Source organism: Brachyistius frenatus, unplaced genomic scaffold (genome assembly GCF_029030835.1).
Source record: "Brachyistius frenatus isolate BFR_SWC_R1_liver_20210118 unplaced genomic scaffold, ASM2903083v1 Contig_14, whole genome shotgun sequence".
In the NCBI taxonomy this organism is placed as follows: Eukaryota; Metazoa; Chordata; class Actinopteri; family Embiotocidae; genus Brachyistius; species Brachyistius frenatus.
Genome location: NW_027210613.1, coordinates 4556861 through 4582506, shown reverse-complemented (window position 1 = coordinate 4582506; position 25646 = coordinate 4556861). Strand labels below are relative to the sequence as shown.

General features: G+C 40.2%; 1 protein-coding gene across 2 annotated transcripts in view; it reads left to right on the top strand.

The window, feature by feature from the left end:
• The window catches only part of cdkal1 (CDK5 regulatory subunit associated protein 1-like 1), a 227498-nt gene that overhangs the window by 78095 nt on the left and 123757 nt on the right, over positions 1-25646 (top strand). For both annotated transcript variants that reach the window (XM_069693222.1, XM_069693221.1), the window contains exons 7-8: positions 3496-3616; positions 20241-20344. In XM_069693222.1, the coding sequence (XP_069549323.1) occupies positions 3496-3616; positions 20241-20344 (225 nt within the window). The remainder of the gene's footprint in view (positions 1-3495; positions 3617-20240; positions 20345-25646) is intronic.

Below are 25646 nucleotides of genomic sequence, written 5' to 3'. Positions count from 1 at the left end.
TTTTATTGACCTTCTAATATAGATTATCTCTTCTCTCCCTTAGAAGATAGCCTTGGACGATACCTTTTCACCTGATAATCTTTCATCCTTTTGAAACAGTTTAGATGTAGTGTTTGTGTGTCAGTTAGAAACGGGGGCCAGAAACGGTTAGACAGGCTAATACATGTATTTAGCTACACATCGGAATCTGTATAACCTTGTGATCCTTATTTCACCGGTATAAACACACTTTTTGCTTGTATCAGTGCTGGAAAAAAAAAAAAAAAAAAATGAAGCTACATTATGGTTGAGCAGGTAGAAAGAGACAGACAGGAGGAATAGGAAATGAAGAGCGGGCACCGAGAGACGAGTTAACACATTCACAGATATTTCAAATTGTGTTCTGAGTGATGGTTTTTAATGCTCAGTGAACCCTGCGGCAAGTGGCAAAAAGAAAGCTCTGCGGAGGGGCTCGTCCTTGTCGGGCATCGAAGCCGCATGAAGGACAAAATAACACTTCTTTTAAGAGAAGTGCTCTTTTGAAATGTTTGCACGAAACACATTGTGGAACCTGCTAAGTAATAACAAAATAACCTTTGTCAGACAGTGCACATATGTAATAAACAGTTATATTGTAAAGATAAATGACAGACATGACCCCCCCGTCTGTCCCCTCTCATCTGCCACCTTTGGTCCCTCTTTCCAATGTGCCCCCCCCCCCACCCCTCTCCCCAAAAAATAAATAAATAAATAAATAAAATCTCACCCGCTGCTTTACAATCAAACCAGAGACCCACCACTTATGAGACATCAGACACAGGTCAACAGGTCATCCTTTTAGCTTTCCACCGCTCTCTCCCAACCATCCATCTGGCTCTCCTATACGTCTTTCATCTGTGATGTATTTTTTCTATCACGCTCCATTGATGTACCTTTCCATCCATCTATACTTGCATTCTCTCCCTCCTTGTCTCTAGCATGTTTTTTTTTTATGGGCTTTTATCAATGGATAACGCGATTTATGTCGGTTTGTATTTATGAAGGAGAAAAAAGAACAAAGACAAATTGGAAAAAAAAAAGTGCAGGCGGAATAAGAGGAGAACACTCAGTAAGAAGAAGATGTGGTACTGTACAGGGTGATGTGTGTGTCTCTGTCTATGCGGGTTTGCCAATCACAGCAGTTGGCCTCTCTAAACTCTGTAATTGAGATGACAAATAGGGAAGCATTGCTCATGTTAGCTATTTTATCTCTTGCTTCCCATTCATGGGTCCCCTCGGCCCCGAAATTGAATTTGGCTTTGGGTACGTCCCTGGAGTGATTCCATGCTGGCTGTGAGATTATTTCTTGAGTCTCGGATGGTAGTCACATTGACAAGGTTCCTATGCGGTTTTAGAGGGGAAAACGGAATATGCGGACTGACAGTTTCCAACTTTTATTAGAGTGGACGAGCTCATCATTTTGGGGAAAAAAGCATCTGGAAATCCAGGACCACACTGGTAACTGGTTTCTCCCGACAAGTCGGTGTATGCAATTATTTATTGGTAACTTTCATTTTCCCACCATGCAGAAAAAAATACTGAATTTCAGAAACAGATTTTACCACCAACCTGAAACAGAAGGCACTGAAGCTAAATCCCCTTTGTGCCTTTTTTCATTCAATGGACCTGCATATATCCCAAATGTTTCAGGCTCTATGTTAAACCTTGACATCATAGAAAATAAATTGGGGCAAAAACAAAAAGAAATGTTTGGTATTCAACATGATTGTTAATTTTTTTCCATGTTATCATTCACAGCAGGTTAAGTTCATATTTTAGGTTGTATTTAGGCATGGACATTTATTATTCAGACTTTTCACTCATTTGGTCTGAGTGATTAGTAAAATCAAACAATAATTTATTATACTTTTAAAAGGTCAAATGAGGTTCAATTAGTTTTCCCTTCATGCCTTTAAGTATTCAAATCTAGAATAAAGAAGCCCTTGTTGACTTTTTCAACTTGTGGATGTTGCTAGCTATCGTCCTTACTGTTTATTTTTGTCTTCCTCCTCCCTCATCCAGTACATTTGTTAAATGAACATCAGATAAAATGTTTAACAGTTTCACCTGCTTCTCCACTTGCTTTAAACTGTTAAGGGTCGTGTTTATATATGAATGAATTGATCAATCAACAGATAAAGCTATGGCTACAGAGCAATTGGTAGATCAGAGCATGCATGAGTTTTAAATCTTTGTTTCACGACCAAAGGCGGATGCGCATCTCTTGAGGAAAGTAGAGGCCAAATGCGCTCCACGCCTTGGCTGTTTTCCACGAGGGAAGTTTTCTCATTTCCTTGCTTGTACTGGGATATTACGACTAGTCACGCCTCACCGATTGGCTCTTTGTCCTCCTCTGGGGCAGATTGTCATTTTTATCTACCAATTGATAACCATGCTTCCTGCCCTGAACCCACCCTCCCAGGAGACCCTTGTAAAGTGGATGAAAACAGGAAGACAATTCCATCCCTCAGCGCCTCCATCTCGCACACCTTTAGCTAGTTGCCTATTGGATGGTTGAAGAGAAGAAGAGAAACTGCTGCATCCCATTTCCACACACCAAAGGCTGAACATTACTGGCTATTAGCTATTGTTATTATTATTACTAGCTGAGCTGTGTATTTAATTTGCTTCTGCAACACTCCGATATCCACTAAGTAATACTTTCACACTTCATACAGTGTGCTGTGATAAAAGATCAGAGACAAATATCCTTCTCGATTCGGATGATTTGGATTTTCACACCTATCCTTCACTGTTTCCAACTTTGATTAATTATAGGGTTTTTTTCTGAAGTTTTACAACAACAAAACAACAGTGATAGACAAAAATAGTCATATTAGACAATTATACAGACAGTATAATTAATTAGTTACAATGATGAATGTGCTGATATGATAAGAGTCAGGAGTGGAGATTACATTAAATTGTGACTAAACCTATCTCTTAACATCAGTGGAATTTACTTACACTAGAATGTCCTATTGCTACCCTATTTACCATTTTGCGTATGGATGTGTGTTGTTATTAAATTTTAGGTGCAACACATGCCATGGCTGGATTTAAAAAAAAAAAAAAAAAAAAATTTTACGAGTGAAAGGTTTTATATATAAAAATACTTGTAATTGTATGTACTGTATATTTGAGTGTGTGTTATGGAGGTAGGCTAAAGAGAGAGGAAGTGATCCAAACATCCAAACAGTCAAATTGTCTTTCTGTTATGTCTATCTTCTGTTTATGTTTGCCCATCTTTCTGTTTATTCTGTTGAGCAGAACAATTCAGCTTTAACAATTAAGATTACGACAACAGATTACTTTTCATTTTGACATATACATGCCTATAGCTTCACATCCATCCACACATACTTGTGCGTGACGGTGTGTCCTTTGTGCAACAAGTGAACAACAGTGAAATTCAGAGCTCACCTTTTAGTGTGAAAAAGAATACGTTGTGAGGTGATGATCGTTTGTTGTTTTCAGGACACTCAGTTCGTCTGTTGGGTCAAAAGAAAGATGGCGGCCGGAGGCTCGGAGGAGCGAGACTGGACCTGCCCAAGATCAGGAAGAACCCTCTCATCGAAATCATCTCCATTAACACCGGGTAGGACACGGACGCACAAACAGACAACACGTTTTTACTGAATTCAATTTCACTAACCCGTTGTTCCTTTTACTGCGTGTGCGTGTGTGTGCGTGTGTGTGTGTGAGTGTGCGTGCGTGTGTGTGTATCCTTGGTCTCTCTTTGCACAACCACTTAAACAGAGCCCCTCTGTGCGTCTAATTTCATCAGTTCACATGGTTTGCTTTGGATGTGTGTGCATAGGATGCTCGGATGTGCATGTGCATATAGTGATATTTGTCAAATGTACAGTAAATGTAATAGAAACACAACAGGTGTCTCGCCTTTTTTTCTCTGCCTCCACTTGACTCCTATTTTAAAATGGGGAGAAAAAAAACACTCAGACCTTTTTCCATCAAAGCTGTGAATGTTCTTTTATCCTCTTACAATTCTTTGTGTTGTTTTGCCTGATATATTCCTGGCAGTGAGTTGTTGAATGTCTATTGTGTGTGTTATGGTTATGTTTTAGCATACAAATTAACAGCAATGCCACTAAAACCAGATTTTATAGTGGAGGTGGAGGTATGAATGAAGATTATGTCCACAAATACTGTGGTCAGATAGGTCGACTGGACCACTTTTAATGTGTTCAGATGCACAAACGCAGACACTCACATGTGCGGCCACGTTTATATGGGCTGATTTCATGTTGTTTACAGATATGTGTGTCTGCTCTAACCCATGTGCTGTATCCTCAGTGGGCTAGTTAAAGAGGATTACGACAGGCTAATTCCACTGTGCAGGACCTCCACTGCTGATAATCCATCAATCATCAGCCTGCATCTATTCTAGGTCTATACATTAATGGCTTGACTCACAAAGCAAGGAAGTAAACAGCTTGCAGATGAAGCCTCAGTCTTTTGTCCAGCTTTCCTGGTTGAAATAAATACTCATTTGTTCTCATACATATATGTTTAGGTCCTTTGGATTGTGCAGTAAATCAAGAAGTTGCAGACTTTATATGATCAACAATATGTCATCTCTTTGTTTAAGCCTGTTTTGTTTGCATTTGTTATTGCTGTCCAAAAGTAGGTTTCAACACTGTGAGGGAATTTCCATTAGTGCTCATTGCGACAGCATTTTTGTCCATGTAACATGGAAATAAAACAAGCAAGGAGGCTATGACCTGCTCTTTGGTCATGACCTATTATGTATGACTACTTTATTACCAGGGTGGATGTTTTTTATGATTGTTTTGGGTGTGATAGTGATGCAGTAGATACATTGTGATGCTGTGTGGTGACTCCATCGTCATATTTTGCGTTGTAGTAATAAATGTCAACCATTTACATTTTTACGCTTATTATTGGGGGACCTTTGTCTGCAAAGATGGAGCTCCCATGTTATATGTTGTGTCTATCACATGATGAATTTAAGCTCATGATTATTTTTTTAAACTAGTGTTTCGTAAGCTTTATGAAGAGAACCCTTTTGTGAGGATGTTGTTATTTTGCGACGTGTTTACAGGCGTTTGATCAATTATTTGTACTCTTCTTGTTGTATTAATTCCTGGCAATTTTCACCTCGTCGGCACCATGCTCTGTGTGTTTGTTTGTTATTACCTTGTTTTAATTCACTCCTAGTTTAAGAACTGTTTTAAAGATTTACTGTGTAGGATTTAGGAGAGGGTCTATCGGTAGAATCAAAATATAATATCCCGAATTAAGTTTTCATTAGTGTAGAATCACCAGAAAGAAAGAAACCTTGTTTTGTTTTTTTCTTTACCTTAGAAATGAACCCTTAACGTGTCCGTAGGGAACAGGTCCTCTTCTACGTAGCATGTTTCAGACCGGCATGTTAAACTAGAGAAGCCCTTTCGCATTGTCCGCGAGTGATGGTCGCAGTTTGCACCCTCACCACTAGATACCACGAAGAACTACGCACTGCTCCTTGAGTTAAAACAAAATAAACAACAACAACAGCAACAAAAACAAATCTGTTCAAAAGTCCATTGAGTGCATTCCTGAAGTGTTGACTGAGTCTTAAAGTATTGTAATCTGCAGAGCTCAGTGGTTTTCATTCCAGACTAAAGCTTCTTAGACTATGTTTGATATAATGCGACTAACAAAACTGTAAATCCAACCGCATCAGCCATGTTTTCAGAAACATCAGCACTTCTGGTCAGCAAAAAAACTTAACATGTTTTATCTTGGAATGATGAGATGTGCGTTGCCAAAGGAAAATGCAGCCCTTTGCAACAACTGTCCGCAATGTTCAGGCTAGCTGGCACCTTTCTTCACTGCTTCCCTGTAAACTTTCACCACTGTCACATCATTGGTTTTTTTTTTTTTTTTAGGCTTCTTTTCTCTGAATAGCTACTATAGATACCTTTCACGGCCTCTGTGTATCTTTTAGATAATTGTTGGTCAATGGGTCTCAGTCTCCTTCGGTTCTATCGCTCTAATTTGGTCCCCATTGAATCTAACCTGTGCGTATCTGTACTTCTGGCTTGTGTACCGATCTGTTCTATCTCTTCTGTGCACTTTCATGGGCCTTCAAGCATGGAAGTAGGCATTTTTTTCACGTCCTCCCTGTTGTTGGTAATTTTGTGCCGTGGTATGTGTGTGCAGATGTCAGTCCTTTGCAGCACTCCCTCCAGCAGGGGGTCTGTATCTGATCCAGATGATCTCGCTGTTGCTTTTCAAAGGGGTCAAGCTGGCTACAAATAAATCCCCCTGTTTTTACTCTCTTCTAGTAGAGTAGTGGATTACGCAAATATGTGATTGTGTGAATCAACTGTTGACCAAATAACATGTCTGTTACTGGAAATTCGAGCTTAGTGTGGGTTTTTGTTTGAGCTGGTCATTTATTGGTCTCACTAACTGGACGTGGTCCTCTTAATGTTAATGTGTGTGCGTGTGTTTTAAGTAAAAGAGACAGAATGTGTCCTTTATGTGTTCTCTTTTTAGAAGAGGGCGTAGTGACCTCATTGGTGACATTTGTCAGCTGATGAAACAGAGTGACCCTTGTGTCACACACAGGCACTCGCATGCACAACATCAGTTTTTTTTTTTCTTCCAAACTGCTTCTGCGTCAAAGAAAACATTTAAAACGACTAATTTGTTGTGTGTGTCCGTTTTAATGTTGAAAGTTGTCCTTTGGCATAAACACGTGGGATACATTCATTTAAGTTGTCTCTCGTCTGTAGTCTTGCCAAATGTCAGCTCGATGTCGGGCTTCAGGATGGAGTGCTTCCACAGGATGTCTGCAAATCCTTGAAAAGTATTCAGTCTCAAATCACAATTTTTTAGGGCACAAAAAGGTTACCATATTTTTATTGCAGTTAATAGATACTTCTGCTTTTTCCTACCATATTATGAGATCATTCTTCTTTGATGTAGTAAATCCACACCAAACAGTTGCACATGATCAAGTTTAATCCATTAGGACCAAATGCAGCATTTGACGTGGTGTTACGTTAGTGTGGTTCTTCCTTTAGATGTGACTTGGCCATGCTTTAGATGATACCAGCAGACTTTACGCCGTCAAAAGTTGCAGAGTGCAGTGAGGCTGTATACGTATAGAACTTTTTTTTTTTAAGTTTATGAACATTAGAGCAAATGTAATAATTCCCAATTAAAGCCGTCCGTTTAAGAACTCAAATGGTTTTGTTTTCATGTTTCTATCTTCTATAGAGGCTGGGAATAAAAGGTCATTGTGAACGTTTATAAATCTGTCAGGGTTTTCAGAGAGCCTTCAGGCTTTAGAAAGATGTTTTCAAAAGGTGCCTTTGATTTTTAGAAAGTTTGTTCACCTTGGTTAATTCATAAAAAAAAAATCTTTAAATTTGGCTCTCTCCGTAATGTGCAGATTTTCTCTCTCGGACGTTAGTCCAGCCCAGTAGCTCAGCAGTCAGTAAAGAATTTGATTTATGCTTGTTTGAAGATGCTCATAGAAAACTTCTTACAGAATTTGATCATAAAAAAACAACCAACAACAACAACAAAACAACAGTTGCTAACCATGGCATCAAAATAATTCACGTTTTTGAGGTTTTTTTCTCCTTTGAACACAATAGGAAGTGCAAACGCATGGGAATCAGTCAGCGCTCATGCCCTGTGTTATGCACGTTGGGGCACATGTGTGGAAGGTACTGGGAGTTTGGGAGATTCCACTGAACAGTACTCAATTTGCTTCCAGTAAAATGATCTGCAGAGCTCTTATAGGTCTACCAGGTACCCCAAAGTGCTGTTCTTTTTTTGTTTTTACAACAAGAAAAAGCTCTCAAACCTTCACACTTTTTGACTAAACAGTCATCCCCTCAATATTCTTCTATGTACATCTTTTCTCAAATAAAAGCCATTTCTCCTCTCAAATTATTTTGCTTTAATTTTAGTCTCGGTCTAACAGATGAACCTGCTGTACCATCCCCTTCATTTTAGTAGTGCAAATCCTCACAACAGCCTGCTGTGGTGTCTCACTTGGGACTACGTTTGAAAATGTAATTTTGCGTTGAAATTGATTCACAATATTAATTTCATTAAGTTGCATATTAATTTCATTTGCAGCTATTAAAACCAAATTAGATTGGCTTTTTTTCACCAAGTTAATTTTATCCCCATTAGAAAATATATTTATTGGTCCAGTCCAACATGGTCCAGTCAGGCCTTAAATAGCCTCAGTCTTTATATTAAAAGAACGTTGTCAGGTTTCTCTTGTGCCATTAGCACAGTTGTTTTGAGTTATCTGTTCCTGATACATAAATGAACAAAAGACCTTGAATGTTACTTTGAAGGTCTCCTCCAAAAGCAGCATGTTACCACACGCTTTAACCTGAAAAGTTGAAAAAAAAACTTTGACCAGCCTTTTATTTTCACAATCATGAATACACATCCAGACAGCATTGTCATGTCAAAGTTTGGATTTGCATCAACACAACAGACCATTTTTTTCTCTGTCTGTGAGGATGGTGAAACTATGGAGGGGCTTGATGTGGGAAAGGAAAGAATATCATAAATATACACTCAGCTAGCATGTTGGCGTTTTCAACAATGGATTAAATGAAGATGTGGTTGCTTTAAACGCTACCCCAGTCATGCTTCCCATGTTGACACCAGCACCTCATGTTAGTCTTGTGCTCTTTAATTGGCTTATTTTCTAGTCTGTAACATTTAGTTTGGGATTGTTTCTTATGGTATTCCCTCCATTGTCTCTTTATCCAAACAGATAAGCCTGAGGGCAGAGTTCATTTTTCATACTGGCTCGGACTGAAACAAAGATTTCACTATGTCTTCCTGAAGTTGTTTTGAGTCCCACTTTTAGCACGCTTGATACCATTCGGAAAGCTGCTGCATGCATGTGTGTGTTTTGCCCTTAGCTGCACCAACGGTCCTTTCTCACTCTGTGTACATCTATCTAAGTGTGTGTGTGTGTGTGTGTGTGTGTGTGTGTGTGTGTGTGTGTGTGTGTGTGTGTGTGTGTTGTTTGTGGCTGTAAAAGCCCTTTTGTGAGCAAGTTCAGTCGTGATGCTTCAGCATCATAAACAAGGAATTTACAGCCACTCAGTCAGAATGGATCATTAAACTTGTGTGTGTGTGTGTATTTGTTGCTGTGTCTGTTTGTGTGAACCTTTGCCATTAGACTCCAGGCTTTAAAAAAAAAAAGAGAAAAAAAAAGAAGCCCTTTGTTCCACCGTTACAGCTCATTACATTTCATTAGCTGTCTCTTCCCTGTTCTCTATTTAGTTGCATTTTTGGCAGTCATAATCTCTGTCATAGTTACTGAAATGTGCTAAAGTCAGGTGTTAATGATGCATCACTCTAACCCTAAACCAATAACCAAGTTCATCATCCGTGTCCTCCAGGCAGGCAGGTAGACAGGATGATGCAGAGGAATAGGCAGTGAATGTGGGCTTCTTGGGGTTTGAGAGCTTTCTCAAACACGAGTAAAGAGTAGCTGAGAGGCTGACTGCAGCCTTGACATTTGATTGCCGCGCTGGCAACTCATACTTTGCAACAAATGGTTTCAAGTTGAGTTAATGCCGATACGGAGGGCTGTGCCTTGATCAAAAACCTGTACAACCGTTCCTCGGAAAAAATATCAATCAGGTCTCCGCAGTCATGCATAGTGCACATATTTTCGATTTTTAGTTTCCAAGCAGCACATTTTGAGTAGAATTTTTCTTCTTCTTGGCCTTTACGCGATGCTGCTTTTGGGTTGACGTTCTGTTCAGTTACCTCCTGCACATCAATGTCCTTCAAATGCTTGCAAGGTTGAGCTCACAATAGTTTGACAAATAGAGATGTTGACATATCTTGAATAGAAGCAAACATGGAAGGGTTTAATACGTGATCAATTTCAATAGTCTTGTTATTTTTGTTATAAGAGAGTTATTTTTTTTAAATTCTTTTAGCTCCTGGCCTCACCTATCAAGGGAGTATAATATAAATCCTTGGAGCCCATGCAGTATTGTATCCTCTTTTCTTTGTTCTGCTCCTTCTATTCAATTCTCCCTGTTTTCTTTTTTCACCCTCTGACACTAATAGTAACATATTTATCTACTTAACAGAAAGGTAATTTAATCTGGCCATTAAGCCGTGCTGAATATTGTATGATTTCATTGTTAGGGATTTAAATTGATACCTTTTTAAAGATGTTTTGGATGCTTAACTCAAGCCACATAGTCTTAAAACCTGATCCTTTTTTCAGTGTAGTTTCCTGCTCTTCTCATTTCTACTCAGTTCCATCTCCGTTTCGTGTCCTATGTATTTATGTGGCTGTATACGCTCATGAATGGTTTGAAAAGGGTAGTGGCTTCATTCTTACCAAAATCTTAATTTACAGTAGAAAAGCACGCACACACAGACACTTCATGAAACAAAGCTGAACGAGACATAATGAAAAGTGTCCGTGTGCTTGTATGTAGCGTGCATTGTGAATGTATTTGTGTTAGCTGCTCGTTTCCTGTAATTTGCAACTGGCTGCTACAACTTCTTTATCCACTCTTTAGGCTGAAACAGTGGGAAAATAGGTCCTATCAACATTGCTGCTGACCTTTTAAATAGATTTGTGTTTACCATTGTGACGAGCGGATAACGTTCAAGGCTCTACTCCAACTGAGAGAAAAGTAAATTTGGGGGCACTCATGTTGAAATGTACTGAAAAATAATTAGCCTGAGAACAAGCAGGGCCATTGTTAGGTGACGAAGCTACAAACACATGAAGAATGTCCTGCATTTCAAAGGTAATGAGATTGAAATGTTGGATTTTTTTTCACTCCCGTTTGCACCTGATGTGTCCCAACATGGCAAGATCTGAATGAATGCCCTCTTAAGATGCAAAATTAAATACAGACAGAAATGCACATATTTGATTTACTTTAGCTTAAATTCAACCAGCCTCCACAATAGTTGAGGGAGCTTGCAATTTTATGAAATTTCAGCGTTTTTGTCGATTTAGATATACAAAATAAACGCTCTTCCAAAGGTATGCTCGAACAAAGTAAGCCTTTCCAAGCAAACTTTGCTTTGTCAACAAAAATAACTTAATTACAGTCATTTATAGCTTGTCAAGTAGCCAGAGGAAAATTGTAGAACATGAAGCACGTCACCTCTTTCAACAGCCAATCAGCTCTTAGGAAAGTCAGCTGGTCACAGTTGCAAACTGTCAACTGATTGACATGGCAGAGTTTTGAATGAAAGACAGAAAGGATCATCTTATCAATTTATTTGAGGAACAGCTGTGTCTGTACAACAAAAGGCCCTCATTTTTCCTTCCTCGCTGTTTCATCACTGCATAAAATGCATTTCTCGCAAGAAACTCACTCTCACTTTCCTCATTCATGTTTTTAAGACACGACAAAATATATCCAGCCATGAAAAAGCTGAAAAAGCCAGAAGTTACAAGTGTCTGAGTTACAGAGATGTTGCACCGTGTTGCTTTGTTGGAAGTTGGCATATTTTAGAATGTTGCACATTTGAAATCCTCTCATGCAAATCTTTAGTCTGAACTGGCCCCACAGCTACGACACTTTTATGATTTTGGATTTTTTTTAATTTTTTTTTTATAACTTAATGCCCATTGTTTTCTAAGTTAAGAAAATTAAAAACAATATTTCAATCCAGTTCTGTGATGTTCAGTATGCTTATTATCATAGGAAGTGATTGCATGCCACTTTTTCTTTCTTAAGTAGGCCTTTAAAAAAAAGTTATAAGCTTTTTCCTTCACTTAAAAGTTTTGCCAATTGCAGAAAACTTGGATAAGACTTTGCAAATTGCATCACAAAATCCAGCGTCTTTGGTTGCAACAATCACAAAAAACACCCTCAGTGAAAACCGAGAAGGACTGTTTGGTCCCTGTAACATCCTGTTACATCCAGTTAACTTGACAGTTTATGGATATTGTTTGAAACACTTTTCTACTATTGACTGTTAATTACCAGCACTTGATAGTAGTGCCTCACTTTCTCTGTCCCAATCAACATGCCTCAAAGCTTCCTGTGCTGTTGGATTCTTTTCGAAGCCCTTTTTACAACAATTACTGTTTGGAGATCAGTCAGAGTCAGCACATTGTGTTTTATTTAATGCCACACCCCTCCACATGGCAGGATAAATAAAAGACACATCACAGCTCATCGGTGGCACACTTTATGAAAATGATGATTACTAAAGACCTGTAGTCTCGAAAAGGATTGAGTAGCTGTTTTTGAAGATAAAAGTCTCTGCTTCAAAGAGAAAGGGGATTATGGTACAGCAAGAGATGGGACGTCATTAGCCAAGTTAAAAGCAAATTGAACAAGGCCTCTTTACTCATTTGTAATTTCAATTTCTCTGACAACAGCGTAGAATTGAAAAAAGGTGAGATGCCACAGAAAATCACAAGTCTCTTTTTTTTCCTCCCTCTTTCTCCTATACACACACTTTACCCAGCAGCAGGTATATTTCCTCTGGCTTTTGACTCCCATTCAGATTGTAATATCCACCACTGGGGTACTGCGCGATATTCACTTCAAATAATTTGACCATATCTTTTCTCCATCTTACAAGCTATACATAAACCACGTTGGGCTGCTCTACTTGACTGCGTTTTCATTTTGTTTATCGCTGGTCAATGATCTCGTCTTTTATTTTCCGTGTTGTTTTTCTCTCCGAGGAGCAGGAGTGAAAATGCATCATGTCAAGCGGCAACAAAGGAGGGAGAAAATGTGCCGATGTGCTTCACAAAAGTAGAATTACAGCGGAGTGAAGGGTGTTTATATAAGGGTTTCTGATCACGTACATATGTGGGTAAAAAAGTGGGAATGCATGGATGCCCATTGTACACACAATCTCCTTTGATTTTGCACTTTAGCACACTCACAAAACATACAAAAGCATGCGCGCGCACACACACACACACACACACACACACACACACACACACACACACACACACACACACACACACACACACACACTTCTAGTTATGTACCATGGTGGCCTCTACTGCTGTTTATCAAACCAATGTATGGGTAGTTTTCAGCTCCAGTGGTCTGAACATTTTATTCCATTTCCCCCTTTCCCACTGCTTAACACACAAACACACACATATATGCCTGAGACAGACAGACAGACAGACACACACACACACACACACACACACACACACACACACACACACACACACACACACACACTCACTCCATCCACTGTTCTCCACGCTCACTCACCAGGAGAGACTCCGCTCCCCACAGTAAATCCAAAAGATTGATGTGTCTCCTTGGACAAAATGAGATTGTGTGTCATTACAAGGTATTACGCTACAGAACCCCTGAGTAACTGAATTAGTCCCAGTGTGTCACAGGCAAACACAGTTTGAACACACACACATGCACACACACACACACACACACACACACACACACACACACACACACACACACACACACACACACACACACACACACACACACACACACGCGCACGCGCACACAATTTGACACTGATTGTCTTGCAGACTATTTGCACAAACCAGTTTCTTACACGCTTCCTTCAGAGTGGTAAATGGTCGCCAGACAGAGACATCAACCGTATTGTTAGGCATTGGATACGATGCATGTAGTTTTGTGTGTGGGTATGTGTACACGTGCAATTCAGTGAAATTATTTGGACAATGACACATTTGTTATTGTTTTGGCTCCAGTCCACTGGATTTTAACAGGAACTGTTTTCATAGATCATCTTTGAATCTAAGGCGACGGAGTCAGTAAGGCCACATCATCAGCTGACGATGTATTTTGTACTGCCGTGAGCCATCCTTTACCTTTGAAGAGAACACATCTTGGCAATGGAACTTTACTGTTTTCTCACACATGTTAGTGATATAGTATAATGTAACTTCACATGCTCTACCTAACTGGGGACACGACTCGGACGGTGATCATGTGTACAGGCATGTGTTCAATGTGCCCTATGAAGCAGGTAGTCAGTTAGTCTTAGTAGTTAGACGACTCAGTTGGATTACTGAGACTTTACACATCTGTAACAATAAAACACTAACGAGTTGATTTTAGATCTTTTTAAGCATCCTGTTAACTTCTGACACTTAAAATTTCAATATCTTGGTTTAATTAAAACTAACAAAAGACTTAAATCTACTTGGCCCAGTAGCCAAGTAGTCAATGAGACAGACAGACAAAAAGTCACCAGTGAAAGCAGGTGTAATTCAGTCACTTACTAAATCACTGTGAGCAGGTCACTCAGACTCATGAATCTCAGAATCATTAATCTAGCGTAGGAGTGCATCAGCCGGACATTCAGACCAGTTGACAGTGAAAAGTGATTTCACAGTCGGTCTTTTACACAGTGGAGGGGTCAGAAAGACAGACAGACAGGCAGGCAGCAGGTGATGTGATTAGCTGACCAAGCAGTGAATCAGCCTGCCTGCAAGTCGAACTACAGATCCTATCTCCCACCACTTTGACCGACTTTATCAGTTGAGCGTGGGGGTTCAATAATAAACAAACATCATACCATTCTTGTCCAGTAACAATGGGCTGATTGATCTAGTACAAACACTGTCTCAAGGTCTGTCCACAGACAAAACAAGAAGTTGAGAAAAGGCTCACGGTTCCCAGAGCAGACACACGGTCACGTTTTCACGCACAAATGCACATGCTCTCACACACATACGCGTGCTGTCTTTTTCCAGTCAAAACAACAAGCGAAGCTGCTGTAGTCGCTGCAGAAAACGAAGGCCGGCATGTGACACGTTTTTATTTAAAGCACGCACACAGAGCTTTTTCTGTGTCTAGCATTGGGAACATGAGACTCAATAACATAATTCAAGAGGTCAGGCACAAAGGCTGGATTGAACACTGAGAGAAACGGGCCCCAGCTGCATTAGGACACACACTCATACACACACACACACACACACACACACACACACACACACACACACACACACACACACACACACACACACACACACACACACACACACACACACACACACACGGGAGATGAAAGGAAACGCACATGCAGGCCTCGCACACAAATATGTAAAACAACCCTTATGTGAAATATTGGTGAGAAGTCCTAGAGTTTATTTGATTCTTAGTCTGACCCGGAGTGTCAGAGTCAACAGTTCACTGGTCAGGGGGCCATCACTGAAAATGTTGTTTACACATACTGTGAGTTAAAGTTTCTATCACCCAGTTCATTGTCTTCCCTAGCTGTTAAATCATATTTTGTCAAAGCCATTCATTCACTTTTCTGTTGATTCTATTGGTTTCACTTGATAAACACAATACTAATTTGCTTGAAAAGCCGAGTTGGTTAAGCTTCACGACCAGCCGAGATTTCTGTTTAATCCCAAACCGTGATCATGGTTTTAATACTAGAGCTCCTAATAATACAGTATATAAGATATGAGGAATATTGCCTGTATTCAAGTCAAACAAGAGCAATTTTAACTGCAAGTCTTTTCCTGAATTACTAATCGTCCTCTATTCTTTGCTCCTAATAGGTCTTCACTCCATTGTGTCAGCACTCTTTGTTCTTTGACTCCATATCATTGTGCCACCTCCACTTTGACTTTGCGATGACCCTAACAGCAAACTTAGAGGCTTGATGCATTGTTCAGTCGTACAATAGCAGTTCTAAGTTTTTGTTTGCTCATATACCCACTTCACCCGTCTCCCAGTCTCGACAATAAGCGCTGAGGATAATCTTCCTTTACAGTTTTGCAAATCGCTCAGATTTCCCCTCACAGTTTAAGCTTTGTTTTCATAATTACATTTTGAAGCTGCCACAATGCATCCCCACGAACGCACGTACAGTCCCGTGTAAATGCACCGATGGCCCAATTTGTTTATGCACAGAGCAGTTTTCTAATTAATGCGTCCTAAATGCTTATCATTGAGAAAACGTTTTCCTGCTCAACTCTCTCCCAGTCTGTGACTTCAAGATCCTACACAAGGAAGCCGCTCTAAAGGGAACTATACTGTTTTTGTGTGTATGTCGAGGGAGGTTTACAAATGTATAGAGGAACCTCAGGGCTTTCCGTTCTTTGTTACCTTTTCAAGGCTGCAACGGCACAATGGTCTCCCTTAGACTCAGTTACACACACACTGGGGAGGTAGCCTTTCTCATTGCAACACATTGATGAACTATACTGTTGTCAGGTACAGCAGCTACCTCTGTGGTTTAATTAACTGGGATGAAAAAAGGAGGGAGAGGGGACAGATACAAAGTAGGGAAAGGATGGAGGCTGATAAGGAGGAGAAATGTTTGGTTTTAAGTCTGGAAGTGCTTCTCCTTTACACCGCTGGAAGTTATAGACGCCGCTGCGTTTAGCATCAACAGCCTGGTTCATTTTACTGTTGCTGGGCTGAATACAATGAAGTGAAACGATAATTCTAATCTTCTCAAATTCAAAGCAAACGTGTGCCTCAGACAGAGTGACTGTGCTCCTGTCCTTCACTCACTGTTAGTCTGAAGGTGCTGACTAGTTGTCACAGTCTGTTTAGGCTAATGGAGGAGTTGAAACTGCTAATGCGTTGTTGTGATACTAGACAAATGTTCAGCAGCGCGCGCGCACACACACACACACACACACACACACACACACACACACACACACACACACACACACACACACACACACACATAATTGATGCAAATACACACACAGACACCCAAGCAGGCCACTGACTGTCTCTTGAGATTAATGTTGGTGTGATCCACTCAGCTGGGCCTGATCACATTAAGATGGATGGACCCCCTGGTGGTGTGCGTGTGTGTGTGTGTGTGTGTGTGTGTGTGTGTGTGTGTGTGTGTGTGTGTGTGTGTGTGTGTGTGTGTGTGTGTGTGTGTGTGTGTGTGTGTGTGTGTGTGTGTGTGTGCGCGCGCACACATAGGGTCCCATCTGTCTGTGTTTTCTCCACAGCTATGGTCCTGTGACCTAGCTGCCATCTTTAGTGCCCTCAGTGAGGATAAGCTACACCCTGAGCTGGAGAAATGGATGAATAGATGATGGATAGCTTTATACTCTCTTCTTTTCCAGTTTTGGGGTTTTGTGACGTTAAAAAAAGCCCCTGCTATTTAGATTGCATTTCAAAATGATTATAAATATATTGTAGCAGGTGTTCCAGTGGGCAAGTTGTTACATGGTCCAGTAAACGCAATAGAAGTAGGGTACCCTGTCATCACTGGGAGGATGACTTGTTTTGATTATTTATCTTCATAGATCAGTTGATTTTTTTTTTATTATTTTTTTTTTAAATTATTTTTTACAAAGAATCACTGTGATAATGCTCAGTAGTTGACTGTGGTGAAACTTCATCACTCTGATGTGAGCAGGCTGCAGTTTCTGAATGTGAACCATTAGTTGTAGAAGCAGTGGTGATTTGTCAATACGTGGCGCCATCCCCACCAACGTTGAGAGAAGAAAAATACTACTTTAACATCTAAAACATAAATTGATTATGTAATCAGAACTTGCTCGTGAAATGCACCTGGCAGTCTGTCGGCGCCTGTGAGCATTCAATAAAAAAAAAAAAACTGTTTACAAATTGTATTTAGTTCATTTCTGCGTAAATACAAATACTTCCTGGTGCGGAGCGCCGGCCAAATGAGAGTGAATGAATGTGACCTGAGGTCGCTCTTCTACTGGTTGTTTCAGATTTTCAGATTTCAGATTTCCTCCTTCATCAGCAGCGAATCAGTATTGTTTCACGTTTCTTTATCTAATGTGATTGGACAACTCTCGACGTCAGCAACTTCAAGTGGAATTGCAGAAAATTCTGTTATGTCTGGTGTTTAGATGAGTATCCGGTACGGATAATGTACTTCAGAAGAGTACGAGGATCATCGACCAATTGCGTCGATATCTGTGTTGATGAATGCTTCTAACAGACACCAGCTGTGTGCGCACACATCAGGGCAGCTACACACAAATCCCCACTTCCTCAGTGCACACAGCTCCGGGTGGAGACACACTGGCCATGCTGTCAATGGGAAAGAAGCTGGTGACTGAGATGACTGACTTTAACCAGAGAGTCATTAAGAAATTGACAGGCTCGAAGGAGAGGAGGGCAACATTTGTATTCAAGTAGTGCTACTGGAAGGCAACATTAGTGTGTTGTTGTTTTTGGATTTTGTTTTTGGGCTTGGCTGAAGTTTGTTTGCCCCCCCCCCCCCCCCCCAAAAAAAAAAACAAACAAAAACAAACATGTTTTATCACCAGGCGCCGCTGTGTAGAAGGACATACAGGCAACACATTTGTCCACTGAGAAATATATTTAAAGGGAAGGTTTTTTTGTATTTGGACTTCATGAAATAAAACAAATCTTTGAGCCACAATGTCGCATTCAGAGAAGTAACTTTGTCTAATGTGCTTTTCTCAGTTTGATCTTTAATGTCTCTTCCTATTCCTTCCAGAGTTGCTTCAAGACTTCACTCACTGGGTGGTGGAAACTATATGGATACACTGATCATCTCAACACTGCCTTACACGATATATCAATATGACAGACATCATTCTACGACTAGTAATTGGGAAAAATGGTTATTCTTTTGTAAACTGCTCTTCTGGAATAATATGGAATCTACATGACCCAACTTCTTATTACGCAAACACTTGTATCTCTGCTCCGGCAATCGTTGTGCATTGTTTGGCTTGTTTGTGTCGAGTTTCTGGGGAATCCCTGTTATTTCGCCACGAGTCTGTCACGGACAGATACAGGGTTTATGCTTGTTATCTGCAGCAGTCTCATTTCATAGTCACATTCTAGCTGCCGTACATCACAGCATTTGATGCTTATTAATCTTTAGTAAGATGTTTTTGTCATTGCTGTGAAGAGTATAGATACCGCAGCAAACCAATTTTAACTTTGTATTAAAGAGGAACTGGGGCTTTTGATGTGTTGTTTGTGTCAGAAGCTTCCATTTGTAGTGCTGTGTTAATAGAGAGTCATGTTGTTTTCTTTATGAATAGCTGGACTGTGGTCCATCATTAGTCATAGTTGGGTTAGCTTAGGTCTTTAGTGGAAACACCATTTGACATGCAGTTGTCTGCTTATGGGATGCCGTAGCGTTTAGCTCATACTCTCCCACGAGCGGGGACCTGCCACTAACCAAAGATGTTCCAAGAGATTTAAGACAAAATAGAGACTAGTGTGGAAACAGAGATGAACAGAGATCAGAAATGAAACATGAATGCAGTAAATGCTGTTAATAGTGGCTTTTCAGTAATGATTTACACACAGCGCTTGAAGAAAAGTCCCCTTCATCGTAAACAAAGACTCCCCTTGAGTTTATGCCCTGCCATGCGTCTGGATCTGCTCTATTCTTCCTTTTCTTTTTTTCTGCGTATTTTGTTTCTTAGTTTTCTGCCTCATTGTCTTACTCCCTTCCTTTCATGGTCAATTTGAATTAAGCTTCTCTACTTTTTTTTTATAAAACAAAACAATGTATTCAGTCCAATCTTTCCAGTGCTTGCCTCAGTCTGAGAGACAGCTGTCCACGGTCATTTTGGAATTAGCTTAGGTCCTTATAAATAGTTTAGGAAAGAAAGGGCAGTTTTGACTACCCTTTTTTTTTTTCTTTTCTGGTTCTTCTGCTCTATTGACAAAGTATGCCTCAATAGTTTTCCTTTGACGGCCTCCGCTATTCATTTGTACACTTACTCTGTTCTTCTAAATCTCCCCCCACATTTACGCCTCAGTTTAATTGATTAAAGTTAACATCTATTTTGAGATGTTATAAATTACACTCATTTTCCAGTATATTAGATACACTCAGCTACAAGTAATGCAGTCTAATACAACAGTCCTATATTACTACAAATTTCACAATATTGTGATACATTTCAACAGTATCAGAATGACAAAGAACACCTTAAACAAAACTGAAAATAATGAAGTTTCTTGTTTTAGGATTAATAATAAGGATGTAATATTACAATATTCGTAATTAAAAAAGTTATTCTATTTAATCTGTGGTTCAAAATGCCCTTTTTGCCGTGGTGTTATAATATACAAAAACAAAACAAAAATCAATAAACGGTTTTGACCTGCAGTTGATGACATTTGAAGAATAATCTTTTCTTTGCAGTGTCGACATTGGAGGAACACGTCCTTTTCTTTCTCTTGAACTGTTTGTCTTGTCTGTTTCTGTCCGTCCAGGTGTCTGAATGCATGTACCTACTGCAAGACTAAGCACGCTAGAGGAGACCTGGCCAGCTATCCCATCGAGGAGCTGGTGGAGAGAACCAGGCAGTCTTTCCAGGGTGAGTACATTATCCCTACCACACACAAACAAGCACAACCTGGCTTTGAATTATGCTGTTTATATGATATGTCATTTGAAAAATCCTACAAGCGGTACTTAAATGACAATAACGGTCTACAAACGTCGGACAAATATACTCATTAGTGTACTTGATTTATTTGATATAGAATTTGAAGTACGAATATTGTTTGCTGGTGAGTGTACAGTGGTGGGATTAGATTTATTACTCTGTGACTCAGTGTGTTTCTTGGTGTTGTTGCCAGTCAAGTTTGGATTCACTGTGTTCCTGTGGTTAGCCTCAGTGCATTGCGTGCGTCTATGTGTCCTGTTAAGAGGAGGTTTTAGTAACACATGTTGATGTTTTTGTTCTTGGGTAGAGGGTCCAGCCAGTTGGCTCGAGTTCGATGCCAGAGGAACAGCTGTTGTGCCCTGGCATCTGTTCCTTAAGAGCACACTCCCAGAATCCCCAACTGCACAGCAGGCCATGCCCCTATTAGAGCCCCAGGCGGGTCAGTCAAGGGCAAGTCCGCACATTGATAACACAAGTGTCCGGTTTGCTTGGCGAGGAGCTGTCATCCATTTCCTTACTTTTGTATTGGACAGAGTATCGGCATATTTTTAAAGCTACTTGTTGTGATTTGTGTTACCTTTGCGACGCGATTATAAAACTTAATACAGGTTTGAAAGCGGTGACATTTTGCTCGTCTCTCTTGATGCTGCTTGGTGCCAGGGATTCTGCCTGGTTTAGATGCTTGCACATATTTGACTGGATAATACAGAGCTCTGCTGTGTGGTGTGGCTTCTTTGCTGCTAGCAGCACCTGCACTGCCAACGCAGTGGTCTCAGTGACATGAATAAGGAGCCTGGAAGCAAAGCTATAGTTGTTGTGGACACAGCCTCGGTGTATATCAGGGTAATAGAAAAAAAATAAAAAAATGTTACCCTTGACAAGGACATGGCTTTCTAAATCCCATCCAGAACCCTCTAAAACAGCTGCATCCATGCCACTGCCACGGGGTGGGCAGTCAAGGGCAAACTCACCAGCTGCTTGAACCTTGGTGTGTTTTTACGTGTGTGTGATGTGGGTGAAATTACACCTGCCCTTTATACTTGTTTGAGAGAAGTTGGAAATGTAGGGCAAACTGGTATTTTGGGAAGACCCAGTGTGCCTCACATTGCGGTACCTGTATGAGTGTCTTGAAATAAAATAAAAGTTCAGCTGCCTGTCATAGCGCTGCCACAGATACTCAGAGACAGCCTTGATGAAAACAAGGTAATAATCGTGAGATAAATGAATTATTAAATCAACCAATCAAATCAGTAGTTAATTGACCAACATGTACTGAAACACACTGGTGTAGTGCGTGTGTGCGTGCGCACGTGTGTGTGTGTGTGTGTGTGTGTGTGTGTGTGTGTGTGTGTGTGTGTGTGTGTGTGTGTGTGTGTGTGTGTGTGTGTGCGTGCGTGCGTGCGTGTGCGCGTGTGTGCGTGTGCGCGTGTGCGTGCGTGTGCGTGTGTGTGTTAGGGCGAGTGGGAGGCTGATCCGTTACAAGGCAGGAAACATGAGTGTCAGAGACAGTTAGTTGTTGTTTTCAAAACAGAAAAAAAGGAAGTGGGAGGTTACTGCCTGTTATGATTTACAGGCAGTTGGAAAAAAAGACACAGAGATGTGCAATGACAGGAGAGAGATGAGGTTTCACTCTCAATCCACTGTTCTTCTTTGTCCATATGGTCAAAATCAAAAGATTAAATATTATTCAAAGTTTGTAAACCTTTAAAATAGTAAGTTTCCCAACCTGGTCTCCTGATTCTGATGATGACCATGTTTAATTATTTCTCATAGACACACGCACACAAACCGATATACACACAGTCACTGGCGAGTGTGATAAGCAGGCTCCATCTCAGGAACAATTTGATGTCCATACTCTTTTGCCATCTAATGTATATTTTTCTATATTTCTAAACCAATGGAATCATCTACCATGTTTATAAATGAAAGGCTCGCTGTTTACTCCATCAAATATTTTTGTTAGGTGTAGAATTATGTTATGGCAGTGCAGCGGTGCCCCATTTCTCTACCACTCTCACTCGATTAGCCACCTTTTTCTTATCTCAAACAAATTGAGCCTTACAAATAGACCCAGCAATTTGATTTGCTATTTGATGTATTTTGAATAAAAAAAAAATAGGCTGCAAGTATGAATGATAATTTTGATTGGCCAGTCAACCAGCTTCGAGGGTATTTGATTGGTTTATCTCGGGGAACTTTGAAAGGATTTATGGGATTTATTCAAATGCGATTTGAGGTAAATAGCTCTCATTCCATCTACAAAAAAAAAAAAGAGAGAGTGTGAGTGCACCGCTTTTAAAATAATCTGAATTATTCAAATGTATGAATGTATAATTTTGAACATCAGAGGGGTTTGTTAATGCAGGCGGGTAATAGAGGCTGGGTATGTCATAGGAAATGACAAGGTTGCGGGTGTGTGTGTGTGTGACTGTATGGGTGGAGAATGGTGGGGTTCATGTGTGTGACAGACACATCCTGGGAGCTGTTTTTCAATGTGGGTTGGTCTGTGTGTCAGTAGGAAAGTGTGTATCTTTAGGTGTGTGTGTGTGTGTGTGTGTGTGTGTGTGTGTGTGTGTGTGTGTGTGTGTGTGTGTGTGTGTGTGTGTGTGTGTGTGTGTGTGTGTGTGTGTGTGTGTGTGTGTGTGTGTGTAAAACAAAACAGAAGCAGAGGAATCTTCAATAATATTATGGCAGTATTTTCTATGAGGTGAATCTAGAAGCTGGAAGGTAAACAACCCTCTGCTTTCTTCTACTCCTCTTAACTCAAATATCTCTGCAGCCATCATCCTTCTGTCCTTCTGACCCTCCTCTCATCTCTCTCTTCCTCCTGTTGCTGTTCCGTCTTTAGTCTTGCGTGTCTCTGTCATGGCCCTGTTCGGCTCTTACTCCATTGATATCCCCTTACTGTATGTCTTCCATTTTTCTGTCCTATTCTTGGAGATCAGCATCTTTGGCAATCAGGAGCTTGAGAATTTTGGACTCGTATACCTATAATAAACTGTGTGTCGTAATTACAATCAATAACTAAAACCTCAGTTGCATAATTAGGCTGTAATTTCCAAATTATAAAAGACTTCTTTAAAATAGACGAGTCAAACGTTAAATATTTTGGGCAAATTGATTTTTTTTTTTTTATTCTTTTGATTATTTTTCTTTATTCTTTTCTGTTTGGTTATAGTTTGTTTGTACTGTTTTAGTGAAGGTATTTTGCTGACATTGTGTATTTGAAACAGTTCTCTTGTTTGTGCATTAGCTGAACTGACAGGGTAGACTCTGATGAGGCCTGTCTCTCATCAAAGCTGTCCTTCTATAACAAAGGACAGGCTGCAACCCCCCCACCCCCCAGGGCAAAGCAGGAAATCCCAAAATGTTAGGTAAAAAGGCTCATCATGTAATAGAGGTCATTTTCAATTATGAATAATATAACACTAACTAAAATAAATTCTACCAGTTGCTGTCTTTAGTGGTCATGTGATGACAGTGAATAATGCGTGACCAGGCCTATAATTAAATGTGTGTGTGTGTGTGTGTGTGTGTGTGTGTGTGTGTGTGTGTGTGTGTGTGTGTGTGTGTGTGTGTCTATGGACTTACTGAATTAAATATTCAGTTCCATTATACTATAAATTGAACTGTACAGGCCACATAGTGCAGCAACAGTAAAAAAGAAAAAAAAAAAGTTTTGGACTGATTCAATTTTGGTCGTCAAAGTACTCCAAAAACACGTTTTGGCCATTATTGAAGGCAATAACTAAGGAACAGAAGGGGAGATTGTGGCCATATTTTACATTTGGTTGGATCCTGAATTGGTGACAAAAATCTTGGGTGTGGATCTTGAAACTTTAATGATTGTATGTCTTCTGTGCTGTTTGGTTGACGATGTGTGTGAGAAACATCTTTTTTTTTTTTTTTAATTTGAACATCTATATTTGATACAACTTTGTGTTTGATCAGAATCAGCTTTATTGGCCAAGCATGTGAATCCTTTTAAGTCTTCAGGACATATATTATAAACGTCTGGACAGACGTGGAGGAACACTGCAAATTGACTGGTAGTCTAAGGCATACAACTGCAAGGCAGTATCTCTAGTTTTTCTTTCTCATATATATTAACGGCAGACTTAAAAACATCTTTAAAGAGCTTTAAGCACTGAAACCTGGCACACAGAAGCGTGATGGGAGACAAGGAGCCAGTCAGACAGAGTGAGGTTGCGGGGCGATGTAGAGAAAGGGAACTCTATTTTTGTTGTAGTCCTTAATTCCCCGCTGTGGCTGACGCCTTGTCATTTTAAACTGTCAATAGGGTGTTTTTTAAAATGGCCCTATCTAAAACAGGACATGACACTTTATGAATACAGACACACTGCTATCATTCCCACATGACACACAACATTAGTGTGTGACATGTGTCTCGGCAGTCACGACACCGCTTGAATTTTGGGCTCCAGCTCGCTCTGGCATAATGAAATCACACAACTGTAACCTATCACGGATAGTGCTTATTTCTAGAACTGACAGCTGGTGCTTTTCTCTCTTATGCAAAAAATGTACGATGCACTGGAGTCCAAGCAAAACCCTGAAATGCAATATAATGGCTGGATGGCAACACGGTACACGGGAACCACCTTTTTCACATGAAACTGAGAGTATAATTCAACTTCCAGAGTCATCTTGTTAACTTTGACACCACAAGTCCTTTTTTACACGAGCAAATATACAAACTAATGTTCACAGATATCATCTGCCTTTTTTCTCGTTTCCACATGACTGCTGTTGAACACGGATATTAGCAGAAATGACACCGCTTAGTTTCTTGGCTCCAGTTGGATGACATGTGACAAATAGTCCCAGATAGACAGACAGATATGTGGGCTAGCTTGTTGGCTAGTGCCAACATCTGTGACAGGTGTCAGCTTCTGTTTACCTCTGCTGCTGCGGCTACGTGACACACGGACAGGCAAGGCTGCCAGAGTTCTCCAGGAACAATCCTCTGTGGGTGAGTGGCTCATCCAGGTGCGGGGATCAAATTAAAGTTCACTACATTTGAATTACACCTTTAATTAGATCACAAGAAAGGTAAATGAACCCCGTGGGGACGGTCGGTCATAACAACAGCAAAGAAAAGGCTGTAGATTTGACAGATTTACAGGGTCAAAACAGATGGGAACGTGTGCATGTTCAGTCGCTGTTCATTTTATCAAATATTTTCTCTGCATACAGACACAGATCT